The sequence below is a fragment of the Cervus elaphus genome, chromosome 5, assembly GCF_910594005.1.
Source record: "Cervus elaphus chromosome 5, mCerEla1.1, whole genome shotgun sequence".
NCBI classification, from domain to species: Eukaryota; Metazoa; Chordata; class Mammalia; order Artiodactyla; family Cervidae; genus Cervus; species Cervus elaphus.
Window position 1 is genome coordinate 27,992,761 of NC_057819.1, and position 27,392 is coordinate 28,020,152.

The window sequence follows — 27,392 nt, forward strand, 5'->3', positions numbered from 1 at the left end:
GATACCCATATAATGTAGTACAGAAGTTCATCATGTAGTACCATTCTTCAGTGCTTCCTTCCTTTTTATGACTAAACAATGTGCCTTTGCATGTATAGATCACTTTTGGTTTATCCATTCATCCATTGATGTTTATTTGGCTGTTAGCAGTCAAGCCATTAAAAACATTTGTGTGCAATCATTTCTATGGACACAGGCTTTTAATTCTCTTGAGTGTATACCTTGGAATGGGATTGCCAGGTAATACAGTGATTCTGGGTTTAACACCTTGAGGAACTGCCAAGCTAGGTCCAAAAAGGTTACTCCATTTTACATCCCCACCAGCTGTGCAGGAAGGTGAAAAACTCTACTCTTGCATCTTTTTGTCATGTGCTAGATATCTTGGTTCTTAATAACAGTGATATAACTGTCATGTCCTATAGCAAACACAAGATGGTTTTAAAATAATAACAATTTGTTACTATTAACTAGGATACTAAATGAAGTTCAGTTAGTCTTTATACCTCATTTTATCCAAAGAATACATAGTTAAATACCACATGTTAAGGTCAGGTAGAAAACTGATTGTCTCTTGTAGTTTTGTTTCCAATTGCATAAACAAAAAGTATTTGTTGACATTTATTTTCAACTTTAGGGATTGCCCTCCCTCCTCCTTTTGATCATGTAGCGCATTTACATGATTCAAAAGTAGAAAGTGTATAATGGTGCATTCAGACAAGTGTTTATTTCCACTTCTTTTCTTTATTCCTTTTTAATTTTTTTGGTGGGGAGAGATGCTTAGATGGGAGCATTTAGTTAACTTCTCCTTAGGTCGTGGAAGGTCCCTGAGGTCCCTGTTTCCTGGTTTCCCCAGACTTGATTTTTAGCTCCTTCTCCACCCCCACAATTTTAAAATGCATATTGTTCTTTTTATGTGTTTACAAAATGTGTATTGTTGTTGGTGTGAATGCATTTTTAATTTATGTTCATGGCATGTACACATGTGTCTCCTGCTCTATTGCTTATATTTTTTGTTAAGAACTTTGTTTCACTAAGCACCATCCTCTTATATGGCCATAAGCAATGTCTGGGTGTCCACTTGCCTCACATTCTCTACCAACTACTGCTATTCTTTTTTTTTTTTTAATTGGAAGGTAATTACTTTATAATATTGTGATGGCTTCTGCCATACATCAACATGAATCTGCTATAGGTATACATATGTCCCCTTCCTCTTAAACCTCCCTCCCACCTCCCTTTGCCTCTAAACTGAGTCTTCCCTGTTCTTCTGAATCCCTGAGTCCCAGGCAGCCTTGGTCCAGGTTGTCTGTGATTTTCCATTCACAGGGTATCAACACACCAAACCCAGTATCATTTTCCAGTTGGAACAAGAAGAGCTATGGATGATGCAAATCCTGAGTCGGGGCCATCCAGGTGAGTGACCAGGACATTTAGATCTTTTCCTCCTTCCTCAGAATTGCTGTGAGTTCTTATGTGATGTTTCCTTTGTGTTTGTGTTTTTGTGTTACTTGTGACCATTTTCTCTTCATGCTGTCTTTTCTGGCATTCTCAGCTTCCGTCTTACTTTCCCGTGGTGATACTCATTTCATCCTGCATTTAAGCAGCTTTTCCTCTTTACTTCAGTGGATGTGACTTTCACACCTCTTCTACTTTCTTTCTCTTTTTTAAAATTACTCACATTCATATTTAACAACCACAGGTCCAGTTTCCTTCTCCTTGAAACCTGTTAGGAGATTCTACCCCTCTGTTTCTCCTTGCTTGTCACTCTGTCACCACTGTTCTTTCTGAGGTTATCCCTGCCTCATTTGATGACACTCGTTATCTTGCCTGAAGCCTTTCCCTCTCTCCATACTCAGGTGACACCCCACTGAACACCCTCTCACACTGCATGACAGAGTGCTTCTCTCCTTGTGCTTTACTGACCCACGTGCTCTTCTCTCTGAGTTCAGAGGGGTCTTTTCTATATTCCCTACTTTCGTCATATGTTTTAAGTTTTAGCAGACTCCCACCCTGAAGGTTTGAGCTCTTCCTTCCTCTGTTTGTGACTGACAGTCCTGTCTACCTCTCATCTGCCCTTTGGTACCGGGTTTAACTGGTTCACAGGGTGTCTTCCCTACATGGGCCGCTCCATTGTCTAAGTTTTCAGAAACTGGAATTGAAATGTCTCTTCCCTGCCCCATAGCTGTATGATAATGTCTTCTTTCCTTCCTCATTGTTAGTTCTGCTGTGCTTTGAATTCTTTTTCCTGACGCTGGGGAGTGAGCTTAAAACTCCTTTGTGTGCAGTTGTCTTCACTAGTCTTGTTATAATCTGCTGTATTTTACTCCTTTAAAAATAAGTCTTTTAAAGCACCATCTTTTCAATTCTTACCCCCAACAAGGCTAGTATTATTTCATTTCTCACTTGTTCTACTTACCAGCCAAATTTATGGCTTATACTCTTTTTATACTATTAGTTTGTCCTGATGTGACTGTCAGATATGTTTCCCTAAGCACCTATGTATTTTTTAATAAACGTGGCCGGGTAAATCAACAGTAAGTCTTTGTATTATTAGGATTGTTTCACCTGCAATTTTTTATTAATCCTGAATGAACCTGTTTAAGCAGAAGTGATTTATTACTACACATCACAAAATGTCCTCATGTGGAGCAGCTCTAAGGATGACTAAATCCTTAGTCATTGCCTCACTAAATCCCCGAAGGTCTGTGTCTTCCTTGCCATTATAACTATGTCAGTATTTTCCTCAGATTAACTCCCTCATGGTCATCAGATCATTACAGTTCCACCTGACACCTGCAGATATACCAGTGGCCAGTGGGGCAAGAAAGACTGTTTCTTCTCATGTGGCCCTTTTTTATCAGGCATTAAAATCTATTTCAGGAAACCCTAGCCGACTTACCATGTTTAATAGGCTAGATTTTTATCACCTACCCTGTCTAAAGAAGACTCAGGCAAGGGAAATGAAACCATCACTGTTGGCTCAGATAAATCATGCTTCCCCTTTGGCAGGGGGTATGGAGATGGGTCTCCAGTTTCCTAACTGAAGCACATGGCCTTACGGATGGAGGTAGGATGTAAAATCAGATCTCTGCCAGCCAGGAAAAGGACAGCAGAACTGTCAGGTAGGCAGCACTGTATACACCTTCATCTTCCTCTTTGGTGAGGGAGCATCCAGTCCCATCCTTCTTTCCATCCATCCACCTCCAAAAATATTCTATCACACCTCTATCCATTCCTAACCATATTAGTACAAGTCTAGGATTATTGTTTCTAATTAGACCTGGTGGTGTGTCTTCATGGTCTGGTGATCTATAATTAAAGATAAGTTATCCACATACAGCTAGCCAGACAGGCTGAGTGGTAGAGAGACGTACAGAATGGTTACAACAGGAACCTTGTTCTGGGAGAGCAGCAGCGGCACCACAGGGAAGCCACTGGTTGCATGCGTTGGAACTGGGCTGCACAGGCTGTTCCAGGGCATCTGCCACGGCTGTGGCCTGGTGAGCCCCGGGTTCTTCTCTCTTAGCCTGAGTTCCCCTTCCTTTGTCTTCTGTAGCTAAACTCAAGATGAGCCACAGCCAGTAATCATGTTTAATATAGTCTTGAATCATGTTTAAACAGTTTTCAGTCTTGTGAATTCCTGTCTTCTACTCACTGACTCTGGTATTCTGTGTTTATTTCTTGAATTCTTTGTGCTATCCCTTGAGATACCAGCAATGATCTGATTTTCTGAAATTACTGTTGCAAAAAAAAAAAAATGCTCAGTAAAAAATTCATTAGATTTCCTGGGAAATAAAATGAAGGAAACCAGAGATGTGAGAACCAAGGAAAAACAAGGAGTGTGGTGCTAGCAACAGAAAGATTGGAAGGGTAAAGTATAGAAATTGACAGATTCAGTATCCATGAACTTTGAAGTCTATAGTAACATCACTGACAGCCAAACGTGAGCAAATCTGATTCAAAGGCAAAGATTACTTACTCACTGGCCTGGTTTTTCCTGATGGAAACATTTATGACTTTAAGACCATTTAATTGACAGTAATACTCCCTTCAAAGCTATTGTAATAGTCAAACATGCTCATATTCATTTCTCGGTACATGGGAATGGATATTGTCCCAGCTGGCAATCGGTGTTTAGGAACATAACTTGGACGTTGTATACAAAATGAGTAAGAGAGTTCAAGTTTAGGCTTTAGAGGAACTTGGAATAAGGTATTAAGATTCTGTGATATTGCAGTTTTCAAACCTGACCTGCTTCTGTCTTCTCTCAATACCCTGTTCTGTCCATCACTTTGGTCAGCATGTTACTTTGAGATACCTAGGTCCACTCTACCCATTCTCTCTTCTCTTCAGCCTCCATATATTTGTCATTGTGCCTGAGGACTTAGTCTTGTGTTTTGCTCTTTATTTATTTTGTATATTTGGAATTTGGCAGCAGTGCAGGGTGGTTAATGTTTAACCAGTGTCTGTTCACCTTGCCCTTCTGTTTTTCATTCCTCTTGGAGAAAAACAATTTCACCTCTTAGCCCTTTCTTAGTGAAGTTTCCTCCATGATTTCTGAATAACCAGTGCTTATTCTACTGTACCTAGATTTTCTCCTAATTACTCAGTGTGAAGGATAGATTTAATTCTCTTTCCTCCTCCTCCCCTCATATTCCCTGTGATATACACACTGTCTTCTCATACCCACATGATCCTAATAAAGCTACTTCATGCTTTGGCTTAGAACAGTCTTCAGTTTTTGCATCTTCATGACTATGTAATTTCCATTCACAGGCAAATCATACAAGTGTACAGTTGTTAGTTTTCATTCATAAATCACTTTTTCTGTTGGGTTGTTTTACTTGCCTTTCCAGTTTTCTCTGTTATTGCTCATATTTTTAATTAATTTAGCCCAAGACTCTTCTTCACGTGTCTAAATATTCTTTTGGTACATTCAGCTATATTAGGGATTCTGTCAATTTCATCTTCCTGGTGACATCACTCTCAGGTCTTGTGGCTTCCTCTGGTGTAACCTAACTTTTCTCATCACCTGGTTGTACAGTTTTTATCCTGGAATCTCCTTTCAAATTTTCTGGGTTTTGTTTTTTTTTTTTTTATGGTGTGTGTCCTCTCTTTTCTAGATTTGTTTTGCTGGAACACCTCTCACAGTAGCTTCCTGTGAAAGGGTGCATTTGATATAAATGTTGGACCTGCACCTCTGAAAATGTTTATACTTTACTCCTGAATGCTCTGTTTTCTTTATTCTACTGATGCTAGTGAGAAGTTAGATCCATTGTAAATTTTGATTTATTATATGAAACGTTTTTGGATTCTCTGGAAGTTTTACTGGCTGCTGCTTGACAGTGTTCTGAAACATCATGATGATGTTTCTTGTGAGTTTATTTTCACCTATTTGGGTATTCAGTGGACCTTTATTCCCAAGAGGAGTGTAAACCAATCTGCAATGGTTCTGCTCTTTCTCCTGAGCTTAACAATGTTTGGCATATAATAGGTATTTAATAATTATTTGTTAAATAATGCTAGTGCTTAGAGATCTTTCCCACTTTATGTTTTCCTCATTTTACCTTGTGTTTTCTAAAGAAGGTATAGTACAAAAATTTGAAACTCAGGACTCTTTTTATTGGCAGTTCCCTATGCCTATGTTCATGTTTTGAATTGCTTTGTTTTCCTCAGTGTCCAGGAGTTGTCCAGGTACCAGTTGTCCAGGAATCCAGACACTGGAGTCCAGTGTCCAGGTACCTTAACTCTTGAGATTTTATTTATGTTCAGAACTGATATCAGAAACTAAGAAAAACCTCATGACATGGCATTTTTAAGGTAATTTTATGCTATACCAAGATCATGTTACTATTCACAACATGAGTATTTTCATTTCTAGATAAAGTCTGGGAAATTAATGATTGTATGGAATGGCATCAGGAAAATTAAGGCAGAAGACTATCCCTGTACTGCATTTGGAAAACTATTTTCTTAGTGAAGATTATATTTCTTCAAGACAAAGACTTCAAAAAAAAAAAAAAGACAAAGACTTCATAAATGTGTCACAAATGGAAAGAATTTGAAATATAATATAGATTTTAGTAGCAATTATGCTGGAAAGAATCCTAATGGATTTTGTATACAGAGAGAATCACCCTTCCATTCTAAACATGAGCAAGCTATTATTGGCATAAAACACTGTGGAAGTATTGAATCTGGGAAAACTGCCAACAGAAAGTCACAGCTTATTTGCCAACAAATGCATATAGGAGGAGAGCCCTTTGACTACAGTTCCCGTGGGAAGGCCTTCAGCAGCAAGTCATACCTTGGGGTGCATTAGGAAACTCATGCAGAAGAAAAGCCTTACAAAGGTGATGGACGTGGGAAAGACCTCAGCAGCAAGTCCTACCTCATTGCACATCAGAGAACTCACACAGTAGAGAAGCTACATGAATACAGTGACTGTCAGAAAACTTTTAGTTTCAATTCACAACTTGTTATACATCAGAGAATTCACACACGGGAGAATCCCGCATGTTGTGAATGTAGAAAAGTTTTCAGTAGAATAGACCAGCTTGTTTCCCACCAGAAAACTCATTCAGGACAGAAACCCTGCAAGTGTTGTGCATTTGAAAAAACTTTTGATTTGAAATCACAACTCATTCTACACCAAAGCATTCATACAGGAGAGAAACCCTATGAACGCATTGATTGCCAGAAAGCCTTTAATACAGTCTTAATTCATGGTACATCAGAGAACCCACATGGGGGAGAAACCTATGGTTGTTGTGAATGTGGGAGATTCTCCAGTGAGTCATAGCTCATTGTACGTCAGAGAGCACACAGTGGGGTTAAACCCAATGGATGTAATCAGTGTGGAAAAACCTTCAGTTTGAAGTCACAACTCATAAGTCATGAGAGGGTAACAGGCAGGAAGGCCAGGGGTCTCCAAACAGAGGAAATAGGCTGCAAGTGTCAGACATTTTTATCTCTCTCTTAAGCAGCAGGAGGAAACAAACTAGTGAGATATATATATATATATATATATATATATATATATATATATATATATATATTTACTTTTCCCCTTCTCTATACAAATTTAAAAAGGTTTCTCTTAAAATGCTGTAATGACACCTGGTTCCACCTGAAGTTAACTATTCTCAAACCTTGAGTTAACCAATGCATTTTTCTTATGGAAATGTTTGTCTTAAGCTATGTTAATGTACTATGCATTTACCCCAGACTCTGTCTTCAAGTCGGTTCTGCCTAATGGCTCAGAACTTACTTGACAACCATTATGTTATACTCAGACATTGTTCCTCTAATCTATGTAAACAAAACTATTTGTATGGTACCCCGCCCTTCTACAAGATTCAAGTCAATTTTTTTATGGCCCGGGATGATTCATTTGTTGCCAAGATTATCCCAAAATACATCTTATGGATGAGGGGCCTGGTGTCATTCTGAGTTTTAAGACATTCCTTTCTTTCATTAACAACTGCTAGTGACTGTATAACGTCCAACTATATAAGACTAGCAGGGGGGTACTCTTTCTGCTCCTTTCTGATGCCAATGTCAGAAGCTTTCTCTATCTCCTTTATACTTTAGTAAAACTTTATTACACAAAAGCTCTGAGCAATCAAGACTCGTCTCTGGCCCCAGATTGAATTCTTCTCCTCTGGAGGCCAAGAATCCTGGTGTCTTTTTGTGGTTCAGCAACAACCTTTCAGTCACACAGGAGTGAAACCCTATGGATGCAGTGAGTGTGGGAAAGCTTTTAGAATGAAGTCCTACCTCGTTTTACATCAGAGGACTCACACAGGAGAGAAACACCATGAATGGTGTGAATGTGGGAGAGCCTTCAGTTTGAACTGACAACTCGTTATACATCAGAGAATTCACACAGGGGAGAAGCCCTATGAATGCAGTGACTGTGGGAAAACTTTTGTTTGAACTCACAACTCGTGATATATCAGATAACTCATACAGGAGAGAAAACCTATGAATGTAGTGAATGTTGGAAAGCCTTTAAAACAAAGTCTAACCTTATTATACATTGGAAAACCCACACAGGAGAGAAACCCTATAGTTGTAATAAACGTGGGAAAGCCTTCAGTTGGAACTACCATCTCATTTCACATCATAAAACCCACACAGGAGAGAAACCCTATGGTTGTAGTCACTGTGAGAAAGCCTTCAGTTAGAAATGCCATCTCATTTCACATCAGAGAACTCATATAGGAGAGAAACCCTATGCATACAGTGACAGTTGAAAAGCCTTCAATACAAAGTCAAACCTCATTGTACATCACAAAACTCACACAGGAGAGAAATCTTATGGTTGTACTGTATGTGGGAAATCTTTTACTTTCAAGTTATGGCTCATTGTACATCAGGGAGCACACACTGGGGTAAAACCTATCAATGTAATCAATGTGGAAAGGCTTTCAGTTTGAATTCATACCTCATTGTACATGAAAGAAGTCAGACAGGATTGAAACTCTATGGATGCAATGAATATGGGAAAGCTTTTAGGAGGAAGCCCTACCTCATTATACATACGAGGACTCACAGGAGAGAAACCACATGAGTGCAGAGAATGAAGGAAATCTTTCAGTTTTAATTCACAACTTGTTGTATGTCAGAGAATTCAGACAGGAGAAAAGCTCTATGTATGGAATGAATGTGAAATGGCCTTTAATAGAGAAGATCAGCTCATCTCACATCAGTGAACTCACACTGGGGAAAAATCTTATGGGTGCAATGAGTGTGTGAAGACATTTAGTAGCAAGTCATACCTCATTATATACATGAGAACTCATTCAGGAAAGAAACCATATGAGTGTCACAAATGTGAGAAAGCCTTTATTTGGAAATCACTACTCATTGTACGTGAGTGAACCCATGCGGGGGAAAACCCTTATGAATATAGTCAATGTGAAAAAATCTTTCAGTGGAAAATTCTGGCTCCTTGTATATCAGAAGATGGAAACAAGAGAGAAGCCCTATGACTGCAATGATGTGAAAAAGCCTTCATTAGAAAATCTAAGCTCATTGTACATCAGAGGACTCATTCAGGGGAGAAACCCTATTGATGCAGTGAGTGTGGAAAAACCTCTCAGAAATCAATTCTCAGTGCACATCAGAGGACTCATACAAGAGAGAAACCCTATAAATGCAGTTCATTGTACATCAGAGAACTCATGCAGATGAGAAATTTACCAATGAATTATATGTAAGAAGCTTTCTCTGTAAAGTGAATTTCCAGGAATTCCCAGAAAATTCATGCAGGAGAGGAACTCTGTAAATCATTTCATTGTACACCATGTATGTATGGCATGTTGAAGGATATCCACAGAAAGCTGTTTTTTATACACACACTAAAAATAAGTAAACGTAGGACCCCTATGAATTCAGTGAACCCTATAAAAGTTCTCAGCAGGAAATTGTACCATTTCTTTAAGTTTGTTCAGGTGAGGAACAATATGAATGAAATGAATGTCAGAAAATAATTTTTAATATGGTAGCATTCATGGAAAGGAAATTCCATAATGCAAATGAATGTAGAATAAAATCCTTTAAAATTCATAATTTATTAATAATTAGGATTTTAGTGAGAGAAAATATAAAATGAATGAATTGTAGATATCAGAAACTTACACTTGGGAGAAACCAAGCCAAAAAAAAAAAGAAAAGAAAAGATGATTTATGATTGTTTTTGTTCGGATGAGGTAAAGCCTCAGTAGAAATGTTTGCTTCACTATTTTTAAAAATAAATAAATAAAAATAAATTTATATTTTAATAAATATATATTATTTTTATTATAAAATTTATTATTTATATCATATAAAATAAATATATATTTATTTAAAAATAAATTAAAAATGTGTTTATTCATTTATTCATTTGGCTGCATCGGGACTTAGTTGCAGCATGTAGGATCTTTTTTGCATCATGCAGGATCTTTCATTGTGGTGCCAGGACTTGCTAGTTGTGACATAAAGTTTAGTAGTTGTGGTGTGAGGGCTCCAGAGTACCCAGACTTCAGTAGTTGTAGCAGGCAGGCTCTCTAGTTGTGCTTAATAGGCTCCCGAGTGTGTGGGTTCAGTAGCTGTGGCTTACAGGCTTAGTTGCTCCACAGCGTGTGGGATATTACTTCCCCAACCAAGGATCAAACCTGCATCCCCTGTATTGCAAGGCAAATTCTTAACCAGTGGACCAACAGGGAAGTCCCTACTTCACTATTATTTTGGTTCACTTGGACAAAATAATTTCCTTTAGAAAGGACTTTAAGGTTATAAAGATGTCCCAAAATTTTAGGAAAAGATTGGAGAAAGTATACAACTATCAGTGATATACATGTTCATAATACAACATAAAGACTTTTTAAAGTGTATGATTGAATGTAATAACCAATATAACAGTAAGGATTGCATCATAAACCCTTGGATGTTTAGGATCTTTCTCTCTGTACTCTAAAATATGCTTTGTGTAGTTTGCTGCAATTATTAATTAGTTCCTTCTACTGGGTTACCCAGAATAGCTTAAATTATTATCACTTTTTAATCAAATTATCAAGTTAAAGAATGTTACACCCCTTTAATTATAGCAAGGTAATGGCAGTTCTAAGGGCTCCAGCTAGCTCAGTGGTAAAGAACCCAACTGCCAAGCAGGAGACTTGGGTTTGAAGATCCCTTAGAGAAGGAAATGGCAAACCCTCTCCAGTATTCTTGCCTGGGATTTCCCATAGACAGAGGAGCCTGGTGGACTACGGTCTATGGGGTTGCAAAGAGTTGGACACAACTGTGTGGCTAAACAACAATAACAACAATGGCAATTCTAGCCAATATATGAGAACAAAAAGTTGTAAGGAATTGGGGTTTAGGGCTGAGGCAAAAATCCTGTTGTTTGTGGATGTGATTGTCTATTTAGGAAAACCAAAATAAACTACAGGCTGTAAGGCAGGGTGATGTTTTGCAAAACTCTGAAACCAGGCAGCTTGGCTGTGAACACAATCAGATCTCTTCAACGTTTCCACACTCAGATTCCAGGCCCTGCTGAGGGAAACATCCTGGACTGCCCTTGAAATATCTGTAGACAGTTTTGTACTAATCAGCCAAAAGCTTCAGCAAACCTCAGACAACTGAAATACAGATCAGATTGATTTATCTGTACCTTATCTCCCAGCCTAAGAGCTCACATTGGAAAATATGTGCCCTTTTATGAAAGTAAATATATATTAAGCACAAAGAAAATTATCAGGAATATATAGGAACATTATATAAGGAAAAGCATCATTTTACAAAAAAAAAAAAAAAAACAAAACTAAATGTGTGTGCTTAACAAGAAAACTTCAAATCATGCAAAAAAGAGCTGAAAGAAGAAATACACTCTACCATTTTACTTCAGCATTTATTTCTCAGTAACATAACTTGAAGATCAAATATCAGGAAGGCTATAGAAGGGCTTAATAATGACATCACCAAACTAGACCTGGTAGACATATCTAGAACATCCAACAGCAGAATACATGTTCTTTTCAATTACATATGAAACATTCACCAATACAGGTCATGTCCCAGATCACTAATCTTAAAATTTTATAAATAATTAAAAGCATACGAAATTTCTTCCATCTATAGTTTCCCTTGTTGGGGAATTAAGATCCTACAATTCACGTGGCATGGCCAAAATTTAAAAAAAAGAAGAGGAAGAATAAAACAAGATACAGATTGGAAAGGAAGATGACAACTGTGTTCAGAGACAGCATGATTGCTTTCACTGAAACTCCTCTTAAAACTACCCCCCCCCCCAAAAAAGGGGCACCAATGTGGAGAGGGAATAAATTGGGAAATTGGGCTTGACATATATACGGTGCTATATATAAAATAGGTAGCTAATAAGGATCTACTATATAGCTGAGGAAACTGTACTCTGCAATGATCTATATGGGGACTGAATCTGAGAGTGGATATATGTGTATTTATAAGTAACTCACTTTGCTGTACAATAGCAGAAACTAACACAACATTGTAAGTCAAGTATGCTCCAATAGAAAAAAAAATTTTTTTAAGTCACAAGTCAATTCAACAAGATAGCAAAATATAAAATCAATACTAACAAATCAGTTCTTTTTTACATACTCAACAGCTTCCTTGGTGGCTCAGATGGTAAAGAATCTGCCTGCCATGCGGGAGACCCAGATTTGATTTCTGGGTTGGGAAGGTCTCCTAGAGAAGGAAATGGCTACCTGCTCCAGTATTCTTGCCTGGAAAATTCCATGGACATGGGAGCCTGGCAGGCCACAGTCCATGGGGTCACAAAGAGTTGGACACAACTGAGCAACTAACACTTTCACACTTTCAGCATTCGATGGGAAATCTGGCTTAAAATGCACCGTTATTTATGATAACACCAAAAAACAAACCAGCAAACTACCATGGAATCATTAAATGTAAGTCAAATGAAATGTATGCTAGGAACAACAATGAAGAGGGGAATAATGATGACCTAGATATTGGGAGGATATGCCCTGTTAAAGAATTGGAAGATTTAAAAAAAAAAAAAAAAAGAATTGGAAGATTCAATGTTGTTAAAGGTTCCGTGTTCTCCACACTGAATTTTAGATTGAATCTCTTTCCAATCAAATTCCCAGGAAGATTTTCTGTAAAAATAGACAAACTGATCTTGAAGTTTATGTGGAATAGCAAAGGAACTAGAATACTCATAATTTTGAACAGGAAGAATATTTGCAAGACTTGTACTATTTGATTTCTAGGCCTATCATTAAGCTGCGGTAGCTAAGACAGTGTGGTCTTCTGAAAGGACAGAAGATTAGTGAAACAGAAGAGAGTCCTGAATAAAATTACACACTACATAGTGAATTGATTTTTGTCATTATTATAAAATCAGTTCTTTGGAAAGTGGATAGTTTTTTTTTTTCTTTCAAAAATTGGTGCAGAAACACTTTCACATCTGTTTGAGAAAAATATGTGTCTTGGTGCATACTTACACTGTATACAAAAATGTAGAGGTTGAGCATCCAGCTAAAGGGCTGATTAGGACTAAAATGAGGGTTGAATAAAGATTGTTGTTGTTCAGTCACTAAGTCATGTGTGAATATTTGCAACTCCATGGACTGCAGCATGCCAGGCTTCCCTATCCTTCACTATCCCCTAGAATTTGCTCAAACTCATGTCCATTGAGTTGGTGATGTGATCCAACCACCTCATCCAGCAAAGATGGAAAAATACTATATAAAGATATTTTCTGATAAAGCAAGAACATGAGTTAAGCATAGGAAGAGAAGAGAGAAGGGTTGGGGGAAGTAATAGATTGCCATTGATTATTAGGAGGAAACCAAAGGATACTACTTTAACTGTTGTTGTTCCATCAGTCAGTCGTGTCCAACTCTTTGTGACTCCATGACCTGCAGCACGCCAGGCTTCCTTGTCCTTCACCATGTCCTGGAGCTTGTTAAAACTCATGTCCATTGAGTTGGTGATGCCATCCAACCATCTCATCCTCCGCCATCCCCTTCTCCCTCCTTCAGTCTTTCCTAGCATCAGAGTCTTTTCTAATGAGTTGACTCTTCACATCAGGTGGACAAAGTATTGGAGCTTCAGTTTCAGCATCAGTCCTTCCAATGAATATTCAGGACTGATTTCCTTTAGGATTGACTAATTTGACCTTGTTGCTGTCCAAGGGACTCTCAAGAGTCGTCTCCAACACCAGAGTTCAAACACATCAATTCTTCAGTACTCAGCCTTCTTTATGGTCCAGTTCTCACATCCATACATATGGAAAAACCATAGCTTTGACTGTATGGATCTTTGTTGGTCAAGTAATGTCTCTGCTTTTTAATATGCTGTCTAAGTTTGTCATAGCTTTTCTTCCAAGGAGCAAGTCTCTTTTAATTTCTTGACTGCAGTCACCATCTGCAGTGATTTTGGAGCTGAAGAAAATAGAGTCTGTCACTGTTTCCATTGTTTCCCCATCTATTTGCCATGAAGTGATGGGACTGGATGCCATGATCTTAGCTTTTTGAATCTTGACTTTTAAGCCAGCTTTTTCACTCTTCTGTTTAACAGTTAAGCTGATAATAAAAGATGGAGAGAAGGGGGATTCAAGGCACTATGAGAAAATATAAAAGTAGCAACTGCAACAAAACTATGAAGCTTCCTAAATTAAAAAAAATAAATTATTTGAAACAGGAAATATGACATGGAACACTGAAATAACAGAGGAGAAAGAGAAAAACTCTTTATAGAATTCCAACTGATAAATGTAGAAGAAATGATGAAATTACAAAAAAAAATTTTGGCTGCCTCTAATGGATTGTTTCAGGCAGGAATTAATTCATGCCAAACCTTGTATGTAAGAAATATTATAAGGAACAAATAGACTCAAAGTATTTTCCTCCTTGGTGCTTCTTAATTATAAAAAGTAATTTCAGAGTGATAAATTTTAGACATTAAGTATTTTTACATATATGATTATAAAATACAATTTTAAAAGTTGTTTGAAGGAAAATGCATGGTAAATGTAAATATGTTAAGAAAAAGGTTGAAAACCTATTATCTAGCCTTTTATTTCAGGAAGCCAGAAAAAGGAAATTAAACACAAAGAAAGTAGGAGGAAGGAAATAATGAACAGCAGAAATCAATTATATAGAAGCCAATGTACAGGCCCTTATAGCTCAGTTGGTAAAGAATCTGCCTGCAATGCAGGAGACCCGGGTTCAATTCCTGGGTCAGGAAGATCCCCTGGAGAAGGAAACAGCAACCCAATCCAGTATTCTTGCCTGGAAAATCCCATGGACAGAGGTGCCTGGCAGGCTATAGTTCATGGGGTCACAAGAGTTGGACATGACTTAGCGACTAAGCCACCACCAAAGTACAGAAGCTGATGGAGTGGGAAGACATAGAATCTGCATCTCCTCACCACTAGGGTACCAACCAGACATTGTTGGGGGACCTTGATACCCAGGTGGATGGGAGCAACCCCCAAGTGATGGGGGTCAGACATGGGTAGGTAGGAAAGGGTGGGAGAAGTGGAAATATGACAGGTGCCATGTGAATCCTGGGGGTGTGAGAGGGGGTTGGGAAGGAACAGTGGAGCTAGACAGGGAGGGATCCTCAGGGATTGGAGGATCAAGGGGAATGCATCTACCGTTTCCCCCATCCACTCTGCCCCGGGAGCCTCCACACTTTGAAGCAGCAGGCACCCTGGGGTCCCCTCTGGGCTGTGCTGGGCCTCGGCCCTGCCCCCACCATTCCCAGGGCCTTTTCTGGCTGTACAGATCATGAGCCTACACCCTGCCCCTAAGCCCTGCTCCCCACAGCCAAGGTTTTTTTCCAGTAATCTTTTTTTCTTTTGTGGTTCTGTTAAAATTTCTGCTGGTTGTTTCATTTATGTTTTTATTTTTCCAATATGTCAGTTAATTTCCTAAATTTATTTTATTTTTTATGCTTTGTTGTTGTCCGCTCCCCCCTTTTTTGTTTTGTCTGTTTTTGTTTCTGTTTCATTTTGCCATGCTTGGTTCATGGGCCAGAGGTCGGGCCTGAACTCCTATGATTGGAGCACTGAGTCTGAACCGCTAAACTAACAGAACCTTAGACCACAGGGACTGTTAACTGAAGTGAGGTCTTCCAGAAGTCTGCATCTCAACCCCCAGACCTGTTTCTGCCCAACTGCCTACAAACTCTAGTTCTTGAAACTTCAGGCCAAACAACAGTAAGACAGGAACATAGACTCACCCATCAAAAAAAAAAAAAAAAGAGAGAGAGAACAAAAAAGTATATTACAGATGAAGGAGCAAGGTAAAAACCTATAAGACCAAATAAATGAAGAGGAAATAGGCAACATACCTGAAAAAGAATTTATAGTAATAATGATCCAAAATCTTGGAAATAAAATAGAGGCACAGATAGAGAAAATACAAGAAATGTTTAACAAAGACCTAGAGGAACTAAAGGACAAACAAACAGAGATGAACAACACAATAACTGAAATAAAAATACACTAGAATGAATCAATAGCAGAATAATTGAGGCAGAAGAACAAATAAGTGAACTGGAAGATAAAATGGTGGGAATAATTGCTGAGGAGCAGAATAAGGAAAAAAGAATAAAAAGAATTGAAGACAGTCTCAGAGACCTCACTAAGCTCACTAACATTCAAATTATAGAGGTCCCAGAAGAAGAAGAGAAAAAGAAGGAGTCTGAGAAAATATTTGAAGAGATTATAGTTGAAAGCTTCCCAAACATGGGAAAGAAATAGCCGCCCCAGTTCAGGAAGTGCAGGGTCCCACACATGATAAACCCTAAGACAAACACACCAACACACACCAACACACATATTAATCAAACTAACAAAAGTTAAGCACAAAAAAGTGTTAAAAGCAGCAAGGATAAAATAAAAAACAACATAGAAGGGAATCCCCATAAGGCTACAAGCTGATTTTCCAGCAGAAACTCTGTAGGTCATAACGGGGTGGCAGGATATGTTTAAAGTGATGAATGGGAAAAACCTACAACAGATATTACTCTATTCAGCAAGGATCTCATTCAGACTTGACCAAAAAACCAAAGCTTTACAGACAAGCAAAAAAGAGAATTCAGCACTACCAAGCCAGCTTTACAACAAAAGCTAAAGGAAATTCTCTAGGCAGAAAACAAGAAAGAGATACACAAAAACAAACCCAAAACAATTAAGAAAATGGTGATAAGAACATTCATATCAATAACTACCTTAAATGTAAATAGATGAAATGCCCCAACAGACAGACTGGTTGAATGGATACAAAAACAAGATCTGTATGTATATTGTCTACAAGAGACTTTAGACCTAGGGATACAAACAGACTCAAAATGAGGGGATGTACAGATATTCCTTGTAAATGGAAATTTTAAAAAAGCTGCAGTAGCAATACTTGTATCAGATAAAATTGATTTGAAAAGAAATACTGTTACAAGAGATAAGTAAGGACTACATAATGATCAAGGGATTACTCCAGAAAGAAGATATAACAATTATTGATATAAACATTTATGCACCCAAGGTGGCACTAGTGGTAAAGAATCCGCCTGCCAGTGCAGAAGATGCAAGAGATGCAGATCAGGAAGATCCTCTGGAGAAGGAAATAGCAACCCACTCCAGTATTCTTGCCTGGAAAATTCCAAGGACAGAGGAGCCTGGCAGGCTACAGTCCATTGGAATGCTAAGAGTCAGATGCAACTGAGCACAGCCAACATAGTAGAACCTCAATACATAAGGCAAATGCTAACAACCATAAAAGGGGAAATGGACAGTAATACAATAATAGTGGGGGACCTTAACACCCCATTCTCATCAGTTGGACAGATTATCAAATAAATAAGAAAACACCAGCTTTAAATGACAAAATAGATCAGATACACTTAGCTGATATTTATACCCCAAAATGGCATAATACACTTTTTCCTCAATTGCACATGGAACATCCTCTAGGATAGACCACATTTTGGGTCACAAAACATGCCTTGTAAAATTTAAGAAAACTGAATTTATGTCAAGCATCTTTCCTGACCACAATACAACACTATGAAATTAGAAATCAATTACAGGGGGAAAAAGAACTGTAAAAATGCAAACACATGGAGACTAAACAGTGTGCTACTAAATAATCACTGAAGAAATTAAACAGGAAATAAAAAATACATAGAAACAGATGACAACAAAAACATAACAACCCAAAACCAATGGACCATAGCAAAAGCAGTTCTAAGAAGTTTATAGTAATTCAATCTAATCTCAAGAAACAAAAAATATTTCAAACAATGTAATCTTCACCTAATTCAACTAAAGAAAGAAGCATGAAGAAAACCCAAAGTTAGTAGAATGAAATAAATCATAAAGATCAGAGCAGAAATAAATGAAACAGAAATGAAGAAAACAATAACAAAGATCAACAAAAGTAAAAGTTGCTTCTTTGAGAAGATAAACAAAATTGATGAATCTTTATTTAGCCAGGCTATCAAGAAAGAGGGAGAGGACTCAAATTGATAAAATTAGGAATGGAAAATTTTCTAATAAAGGGAAAATTCCTAAAAGGAGAAATTACAACTGACACTACAGAAATATGAAGGATCTTAAGAGACTACTATAAGCAACTGTAGCCAATAAAATGGACCACCTGGAAGAAATTGACAAATTCTTGGAAAGGTACAACTTTCCAAGACTGAACCAGGAAAAAGTAGGAAATATAAATAGACCAATCCTAAGTAATGAAATTGAAACTGTAACTGAAAGTTCTCCAACAAACAACAGTCCAGAACCAAATGACTTCACATGTGAATTCTATTAAACATTTAGAGGAGAGCTAACACTGATCCTCCACAAACTTTCCAAAAAATTGTGGAGGGAGGAGCACTCCCAAATTTGTTCTCTGAGGCCACCATCATCCTGATAACAAAACCACACAAAGATAAAACAAAAAAAGAAAATTATAGATCAATATCACTGATGAACACAATCAGAAATTCTCGACAAAGTATTAGCAAAGAGAATCCATTAAATTAGCAAAGAAAACACATTAAAAGCATCCTACACCATGATCAAGTGGGTTTTATACCAGGAATGCAAAGGTTCTTCAATATATGCAAATCAATCAATGTGATACACCATAGTAACAAAAAATAAAACCAATATGTTCATCTCAATAGATGCAGAAAAATCTTTTGACAAAATTCAACACCTATTTATGAAAAAGTGTGTACAGAGGGAACCTACCTTAACATAATAAAGACCATATATGACAAACCCACAGCAAACATCATTCTCTAGCAAACATCATTCTCAAAGCTGAAAGCATTTCCTCTAACATCAGAACAAAGACAAGGATGTCCATTCTTGCCACTCTTATTTAATATAGTTTTGGAAGTTGTAGCCACAGCAATCAGAGAGAAAAAAGAAAAGGAATACAAATTGCAAAAGAAGAAGTAAAACGGTCACTGCAGATGATATGATACTATACATAGAGATCCTAAAGATGCCACCAGAATACTACTAGAGCTAATCAATGAATTTGGTAACGTTGCAGGATACAAAATTAATGCAGAGAAATCTCTTGCATGCCTATATACCAACAACAAAGAACAGGAGTTGAAACAATCCCATTTACTATTGCAACAAAAAGAAGAAAACTCCTGGGAATAAACTTACATAAGGAGGCAAAAGACATGCACTAGAAAACTATAAAACACTGATGAAATAAATCAAAGATGACACAAACAGATGGAGAAATATACCATGTTCTTAGATTGGAAGAATCAATGTTGTGAAAATGAATATACTGCCCAAATATTCAATGCAATTCCTATCAAAATACCAGTGGTATTCTTCACAGAATTGGAACAAAAAATCTTACAATTTGTATGGAAACACAAAAGACTCTGAATACCCAGAGTAATTTTGAGAAAGAAAAACCAAAGTTGGAGGAACCAGGCTTCCTAACTTTATACTACAAAGCTACAGTAATGACAGTATGCTACTGGTACAAAAACAGAAACATACACCAATGGTATGGGATAGAAAGCCCAGAGATAAGCCTACATGCCTATGGTCACCTAATATATGACAAAGGAGGCAAGAATATACAATGGAAAAAAGACAGCCTCTTCAATAAATGGTTCTGGGAAAGCTGGACAGCTACATCTAAAAGAATGAATTTAGAACACTAACATCATATACAAAAGTAAACTCAAAATGGATTAAAGATCTAAATGTAATAAGACTGGTCACTATAAAAACTCTTAGAGGAAAACATAGGAAAAACACTCTGACATAAACCACAGTAAGATCTTTTATGACCCACTTCCCAGAGTGATGAAATAAAGTCTAAACAAATGGGACCTAATTAAGCTTAAAAGCTTTTGCACAGCAAAGGAAACCATAAAGAAGACTAAAAGACCACCCTCAGACTGGGAGAAAATATTTGCAAATGAAGCAATGGAGAAAGGATTAATCTCTAAAATATACAAAGAGCTCATGGAGCTCAATATCAAAAAAACAAACAATCCAATCAAAAAATAGATGGAAGACCTAAATAAGCATCTCCCCCCAAAAGACATACAAATAGCCAAAGGACACATGAAAAGATACTGAACATCACTAATTATGATCATTATATTTCTATCTTATATTTCTATTATTTTACTGTAATTAGTATTATACTAATTATAATTATTAGAGAAATGCAAATCAAAACTGTAATGAGGTATCACCTCACACAGGTCAGAATGGCCATCATCAAAAAATCTACAAATAATAAATGCTGGAGAGCGTGTGGAGAAAAGGGAAACTTTTTGCATTGTTGGTGAGATTATAAATTGATACAGCTACTGTGGAGAACAGTATGGAGGTTCCTGAGGAAGCTAATAGAACTACCATATGATCCAGTAATCTCATTACTGGGCATATACCCTGAGAAAACCATAATTCAAAGGGACACATGTATCCCAATGTTCACTGCAGCACTATTTACAGTAACCAGGACACAGAAACAATCTAAATGTCCAATGGTAGATGAATGGACAAAGAAGATGTGGTACATATATACAATGGAATGTTACTTAGCCACTAAATGGAATGAAACAAGGTCATTTGTAGAGCTGTGGATGGACCTAGAGTCTGTCATACAGAGTGAAGTAAGCCAGAAAGAGAAAAATAGATATCATGTAACAATGCATATATGTGAAATCTAGAAAAATGGTACAGATGAACCTATTTCCAAGTCAGGAATAGAGACAGATGTAGAGAATGGACATGTGGACCCAGGGGGTTAGGGGAGCATGGGAATAATGGGGAGATTAGGGTTGATATGTGTGATAGCACTGTGCTATGCGGTGCTTAGTTGCTCAGTCGTGTCTGACTCTTTGCGACCCTATGGACTGTAGCCCTCCAGGCTCCTCTGTCCATGGGGATTCTCCAGGCAAGAATACTGGAGTGGGTTGCCATGCCCTTCTCCAGGGGATCTTCCCAACCCAGGGATCGAACCCAGGTCTCCCACATTGCAGGTGGGTTCTTTACCATCTGAGCCACTAGGGAAGCCCAAGAACACTGAACTGGGTTACCTATCCCTTCTCCAGGGGAACTTCCTGACCCAGGAACCGAACCAACGTCTCCTGCATTGAAGGCAGGTTCTTTACCAGCTGAGCTACCTGGGAAGCATGATATTATACACTAGCGTGTGTAAAGTAGATAGCTAGTGGGAACCTGCTACAAAGCACAGGAAGCTCAGCTCAGTGCTCTGTGATGACCTAGACGGGTGGGGTGTGGAAAAGAGGTCCAGAGAGAGAGGAGATAGATGTATGCATATGGCTGACCACTTCACTGTACGGCAGACATTAACCCAACATTGTAAAGCAATTTTATTCCAATAAAAAACCAATGTAGAAGAGAAAAATAGTACTGAAAGTTGATCCTTTGATTAGCAAAACTCACTTCTGGTCAAGAAGCAGCAAGAAAGAGTATGTGCTTAAGTTAAGAATGTAAGCTTTTGAGTCTTACATTTAAAGGAGGTTACTTATAGGTGGAAACGATTTTAAAATTCACTGGACCCATACTAAGAGAACATAATAAGAGGACATAACTCTCACCCAGAGGGGGGTTGGGAGGCTCAAATAAGAGAATGTTTATAAATAGTAACTTCTTATCAGGCAGCAAACAACAACAAAAACAACTGACTTTATAGAAACGAATTAGAATCATAACATCTGTTGAATTACATTTAAATTTAATTTTATGATGTAGGTACGTGGACATTTTGGGTTCCACTGACATTTTAACTTCACTGCTGCTTAATGGGTGGACGGCAACCAGGAATGTTGTCACTGAGCTCCCAGCTGGCCCTGGAGAAAGGACCTGGGAACACATTCCAACAGCCACAGGGTTTCCTGCAGCGAACCTCTCATTGCCTCTGATCACCCATGTCTGCTCTAGTATACTGGGAGGTGGGGGTGGGGATTGCTTCCTCCAACCCTGTTGTCTGTGTTTTTCTTTCACTTCTTGCAAAGAACCTTAAAAGGAGAAAAACCAGTTATCTTTTTATAAAAAGTAGAAAACATGAATAAGCAAAAAGAAGAAAATTTAAAAGCCAAATAAAAATGATAAATAATTTGTCACCCAGTGGCAACAGTGTTTACCAATGTAGCATGTATCATTTCATGTCTGTACTTTTCAGACTGCTCATAGCACTCACCTTGTTTTGTAACAGGTAGTTTTTGAGAAACAATGTATCACTAGTAGGGGTCAGGAGGCACTCTTTCTCTGCACGACTACTAATTAACCTTCCTGAGCCCACCTTCTTTCTGAAGTTTGATGTATTTACCAGAAATTTCCACCAGATCTTGGATTGTTTCTAGATTGTGAACCAACACTGAAATGTTTCTCTTTCTGCCAAAGTCTTGCCCATAAGCTTAGGCGGAAGCTCTGGCGACAGAGAATTTTTGCCTCCACCTCCATTTAAAAACCAACTTACAGGACTTATCTATTGGTCCAGTGGTTAAGAATCCACTTTGCAACGCAGGGGACACGGGTTCTATTCCTGGTTGGAGAACTTAGATCCCACATGTCACAAAGCAACTAAGCCTGCCCTCAGCAACTACTCAGCCCACCTGCTCTGGAGCCTGCAACACACTCTGAAGCACTGGCATCACGAGAGAATTTGTGTGCCAATAAATAAAAATTAATATTAAAAAAAAAAAAACACCAAAAAACAACTCGCGGGACTTCCCTGTCAGTCAGTCCAGTGGTTAAGACTTTGCCTTCTAATGCAGGGGGTGCAGCCACTCCCTGGTGGGGGAGCTAAGATCTCACCTGCCTTGGAAGGCGAAAAAACCAAAACTTAAAACAGAAGCAATATTATAACAAATGCACTGAAGACTTTAAAACTGGAAAAAGAAAGAAAAATCAACTTGAAGTCTTCCTGGCCTCATCTCTAGGGCGCCTTCCAGCTTGCTGTGCAAAATTCACGAGACTGTAACCTGTACCAGATGTGTCTCCGCAAGGACGGCGGCAGTTCAGTGATTTCCCCTGCGTGTGGACCAGGGGAGTGGAGAACTCGGGTCCTGAGGCCACCACCGTGTGAAGGCCTCTTCACGGCGCAGAGATGCACCCCCAGGATCACAGGAGGTGGGATCTACAGGGGCCTCCCCTACGATCCCGGCTCCTTGAAGGTACCCCCTCCCGCGAAGCCCAGGCTGGGGTGCGGATCCCTCCAGCACGAGGGGCAGGTGGGGAGTGTCTGCCCCACGGGCTGCGAGCTCAGCGGGGCTTTGGCTCCGCAGAGCTTCACGGGTTGCTTGGGGTCAGCCCAGGGTCACAGCTTCCTCCTGCTGCAGGGGTTGGGGGTCGCGACACCCTCTCCTCCAGCCTAAGGGCCTAAGGGCCTAAGGGCCAGGCTAGTTGGAGCCTCTGACGCCAGCCCCCCAAAGTCTTGGCTTCCGTGCAGCCCCCCGCCCCCCAATCCCACGGACCCTCAAGAACCTCTCGACTCAATAACAACTGCCAGAACCACTAGAACCCCCCGCACCAAGGCTGATCCCCAGGCCCCCTGGATTTAGGAGGAGAGGGCGAGGCCAGGGACGCCGGGCCAGGTACTCAGGGATTGGCCAAGTCCTCGATACTTTGTAGCTACCGCACCTCCGAACCGCCTCCGGGGATTTGCGTGCTGAGCCTGAACGCTGGGAGCCGGTGCCTGGCTAAGGGGTGAGTTGGGGGCGTCTGGATGAAGGTGGGTGAACGGGGGCCGTCCGGGAGGGAGTTTATGGGATACTGTGACTGAGTTCAAGTCCTGGTGGCGGGCCAGGGAGGCCTCTTGGCCCCCACGGGGAGCAGGGCACCCGGAGAGGTGGGGCGGCGCAGGGCCACAGCCAGGCAGAGAGTATTCAGGCAGGCCGGCGCGGTAGAGCCGTCTATCCCCGCGGAGCCGGGTCCCCTCAGTGTTCCGGGTGCCCCTCCCCAACCCATTTCTTTCCCCAACTCCAGGATTCTCTACGTGTGAGTTTGGCCCTTAGCCTCCTCCCTGCCCTTCCTGCAGCCCGGTGGGGGGTGGGATGGGGCAGTCGGCCCGAGAGGAAACCTGGGTCTCTCGAAGGATGCGAGGTCTCGGACCCCCTGCCCGTCGTGCTGGGAAGAAAGGTTGGGTCCTGAGACAGGAGCCCGTCTCAAGGCGCTGAGGTCCGGGAGCGGCGACGAGGGCGCGTCCTGCGTCCCTTTCGCGCGCGCGTTCCTGTAGGTGGTACAGGGCGGCAAGAGGTGGAAACAGGCCAGACCCTTTGCCAGGGAGCCTGGCAAGTCTGTTCAGATTCTCACATCGTGTGTGGAAAGTGTTTTGGTAGCATCTGCTAAGTACACCTTTAATTTGGCCGCCAGCAGCCTGTTCCATAGCCCTCAGGTAGTTGGAACACAGGTCTCGACCTTATGTTTGAGACAGTGCTCACTAGTGTGGGGCTGGGGAGGTGATTACAGCTCCTCCTTCCACCGGTCGTTTTCAGAACCCAGTGGAGACTAGGGGTCCTTCCTGCAGTGCTGCCAGACTTAAGTATTGCCATAAGGCATAAGGAGGCTCTCTCCATTTGGTGTAGTATATACATAGTCAGATTGTAGTTTTAAAATATGAGAAACAGAGAGGTGGTAATGTGGGCAAGGGGCACGAAGGGAACAGAGGTTCCAGGAGTGAGGAGGAGTCTTGCAGCCACAACACGCAGTCCAGGATCTGGACTGTTGTGGAGACTCATGGGAAACTCTGCCAGTCCCTGCTGCCCCTGCCTTCTCTTGCTGTCGCCACAAGTACCTATGGCAGGAGAGGTCTGGCAGACTTGGCTGAATACAGATGTGCGGCCAGCTGATCAGCATGGGCAGGCCATGGTCCTGACTTGTCATCTTGTTTACAGAGGGGCCCAACCCGCCTGGCGATGCAGAGCTTCCTGCAACTGCTGAGGGGAAATGGGGGCCCCAGCCTGCCCTTGCCGGAGCTGGTGACCCTCGCAGGCAGGCTGTGCCGGGACCTCCAGGATGACCCCATCCAGGTGCAGCCCTTGGTCACGGCTGTGCTGGACAGCCAACTCCGCCTGTACCTCTTGGACAATGCGGATGTGGCCCTGGTGTGCGCCAGCGTGCTGGCCCAGCAGGAGCAACACCAGGCCGCCTGTCGGCTGCTGGAGGTAGAACTGGTCTGTGAGATGGGGGTTGGGGGGATGTGGGGGTTGAAGAGAGGGGAAGCAGCCACCACCATCCTAAACACCGCAGAAATGCCCAGAGTCAGCAGGAGCTTGTGGAGAGGTGCCATAAACCAAGCTGGGATGGCCCACTCTCTCTCTACTAAGTTTTAACTTGCCTAGTAACTGAAGATGAGACTGTCCAGTTTTGGAATCTTCGTGGTCCTGGCTTGAAAAGCTGGCATCCCAGTTAGTGAGACAAGCAAACAGACCCAGTCTCTCAGCCCCCTGGCTGTGGGACTGCATTCAGGAACTCTGAAATCACAAGTATGTTTGTTAGTCCTCTGGTGGCACTTTGAATCTCAAGTCTTTTGACATGAAAACCTGAGCTATGTCCACATGAAGCTCTTGATGTCTTTATCCACTTTATGTTACTGCGGTATGTTTTACTATCCAAATGTTGGTATGTTTGGTTGTACGATGCTGCCTGCCCCAAATCATACTGGAGTGGTGCAAATTCTGTAGTGTATACCTGTGTTACTTCCTAAAATGTGTGAAGTTTTGAATTCCAAACTATGTGTGGCTCAAAAGGTTTTAATAAGAGATTTGGGGGCCAGTGTTTCTCTTTTTCACTCCATATACATGTATGCATGTACATCTATGCATAATTCATGCTGTGTTTACTTTCAAGATACTCAGTTCTTTCCAGTTCTTTCTGTTTCTGCTCCCTCTCCCCCAAGCCCTGCGGCATCCACCTGGCTCCCTCTCCCGCCAGCCCCCGCACCCCCCTGCCCCCAACCATGTGCTCTCCTGCCCCCTCCATCTGTTCCTCACCTAGCAGCTAGAGGGAGTTTTAAAACTGCAGATGGGACCATGGTGTGTGCTGAGGCGGTGGCCCCAGAGCCAGCCGTCAGTGCTGGCTTGCTTTCCAGTCTTTGGACCCTTCCTGCCCCCCTTTTGTCATGCTGGCTTTCTTGATGTTTTTGGAACTCCTGAGATCCTCTTCTTTTGAATTTTGCAGGTGTCATTTCCTCTGCCAGAGGAAATGGAGCCCCATTTGTGTGGCTGGAGCTTTCCTACGTGTCTGGTTTCTGCTTTAAATGTCACCCTGTATAGCTAGTGCCTCCTTTATTGTCAAGGATATAAAGGAGCCCTCATCCCCCTCTATGGCTCCTTCCTCAGCTCATAAGTAGAAACCTGTTTATTTTTCAACCTGTGTTTTGTCTGCCTCCCCTCCTGCACTGCAGGCCTCAGGAGCAGGGGGTGCATCAGTTCTGCTCCTTAAAGGATCCCCAACACCTGAAACATAAGAGAACTCAGATTTCCAGTGATGTCAGACAAAATGAATGAACACATAGAGTTGTCATAGCTGCTGTGTCGGCAGTCAAGGATGAAATGTGATGAAAAACTCCCAGGAGAGGGACCATAACTCACTCGGGATTGTCTAGAAATAACGTGTTCCGAGACCTGAGAGAAGCCATGGGGCCACCACCTCAGAAAAGGGCATTTCCTGCCAAGGGCCACTCCTGCAGGTGGGGAGGCCCCAGGTAGTTTCCCTGCCCATACGTTGTGCCCTGGGTCCGCTGCTTTATCCTGGCAGGAGACTGCAGGCTTCGACCCAGCAAAATGGGTTTTTTCTGTTGCTGTGGAGAGAAAGCCAGATGATTCTCAGCACCTCCCTCACCAAAATGGTCCTGAGAACACGGGTTAAAGCACAGGGGCTGTGTCTAGGGGAGGCCTGTCCTCAGCATCCTTGGCCATCTCAAAAGTCTGGTCACATGACCATGTCACACTGGGGATGCCATCAGTGGCATGACCATGACCTCTTGATCCCCTTCAGCTTAGAATGTGCTCTCTGAGACCCAAGGACCCACCCAGCTGGTGGGAAAGACCTCTCATACAAGACGGGGGTCATGCCTCAGGCCTCTCAAATCTGATCTTTCATATATGGTCCTTAGCGCAGCTCTGCCTCCTATATGCTGTGGCCACAGCCCAGAGGTGGCCTTCCCCTTGCCTGCTCCTCATCTGTGGGGGTGGAGGAGAACTGTGCCCCCCGGGGGCTCCCCAAAATCCTGGTGGGGACTGGAGCCCAGCCATGGAGCTCATGCCCTCACTATTGGGCGCCAGTGGGAGGCTGGTCTTAGGCTCAGGCAACTGGATGATGGGGCTCCAGGGCAGGGGAGGGTGTGGGTCTCAGGAGGCTCTTG

At 41.0% G+C, this 27,392-nt stretch overlaps 1 protein-coding gene across 11 annotated transcripts in view; it reads left to right on the forward strand.

Annotated features, from left to right (window-relative positions):
- The first annotated feature begins 1,246 nt into the window (after positions 1-1,246).
- Positions 1,247-27,392, forward strand: part of ANHX (anomalous homeobox) — a 38,868-nt gene continuing 12,722 nt past the window's right edge. For 3 of the 11 annotated variants that reach the window (XR_006341083.1, XM_043902219.1, XM_043902220.1), the window contains exons 1-3: positions 5,677-5,738; positions 22,969-23,734; positions 24,922-25,191. Coding sequence is in view for 10 of the 11 variants with exons in the window: in XM_043902219.1 (XP_043758154.1) it covers positions 24,943-25,191 (249 nt within the window). In the remaining variant the exon portion in view is untranslated. The other 8 variants (XM_043902211.1, XM_043902215.1, XM_043902216.1 and 5 more) reach the window with 8 other exon arrangements.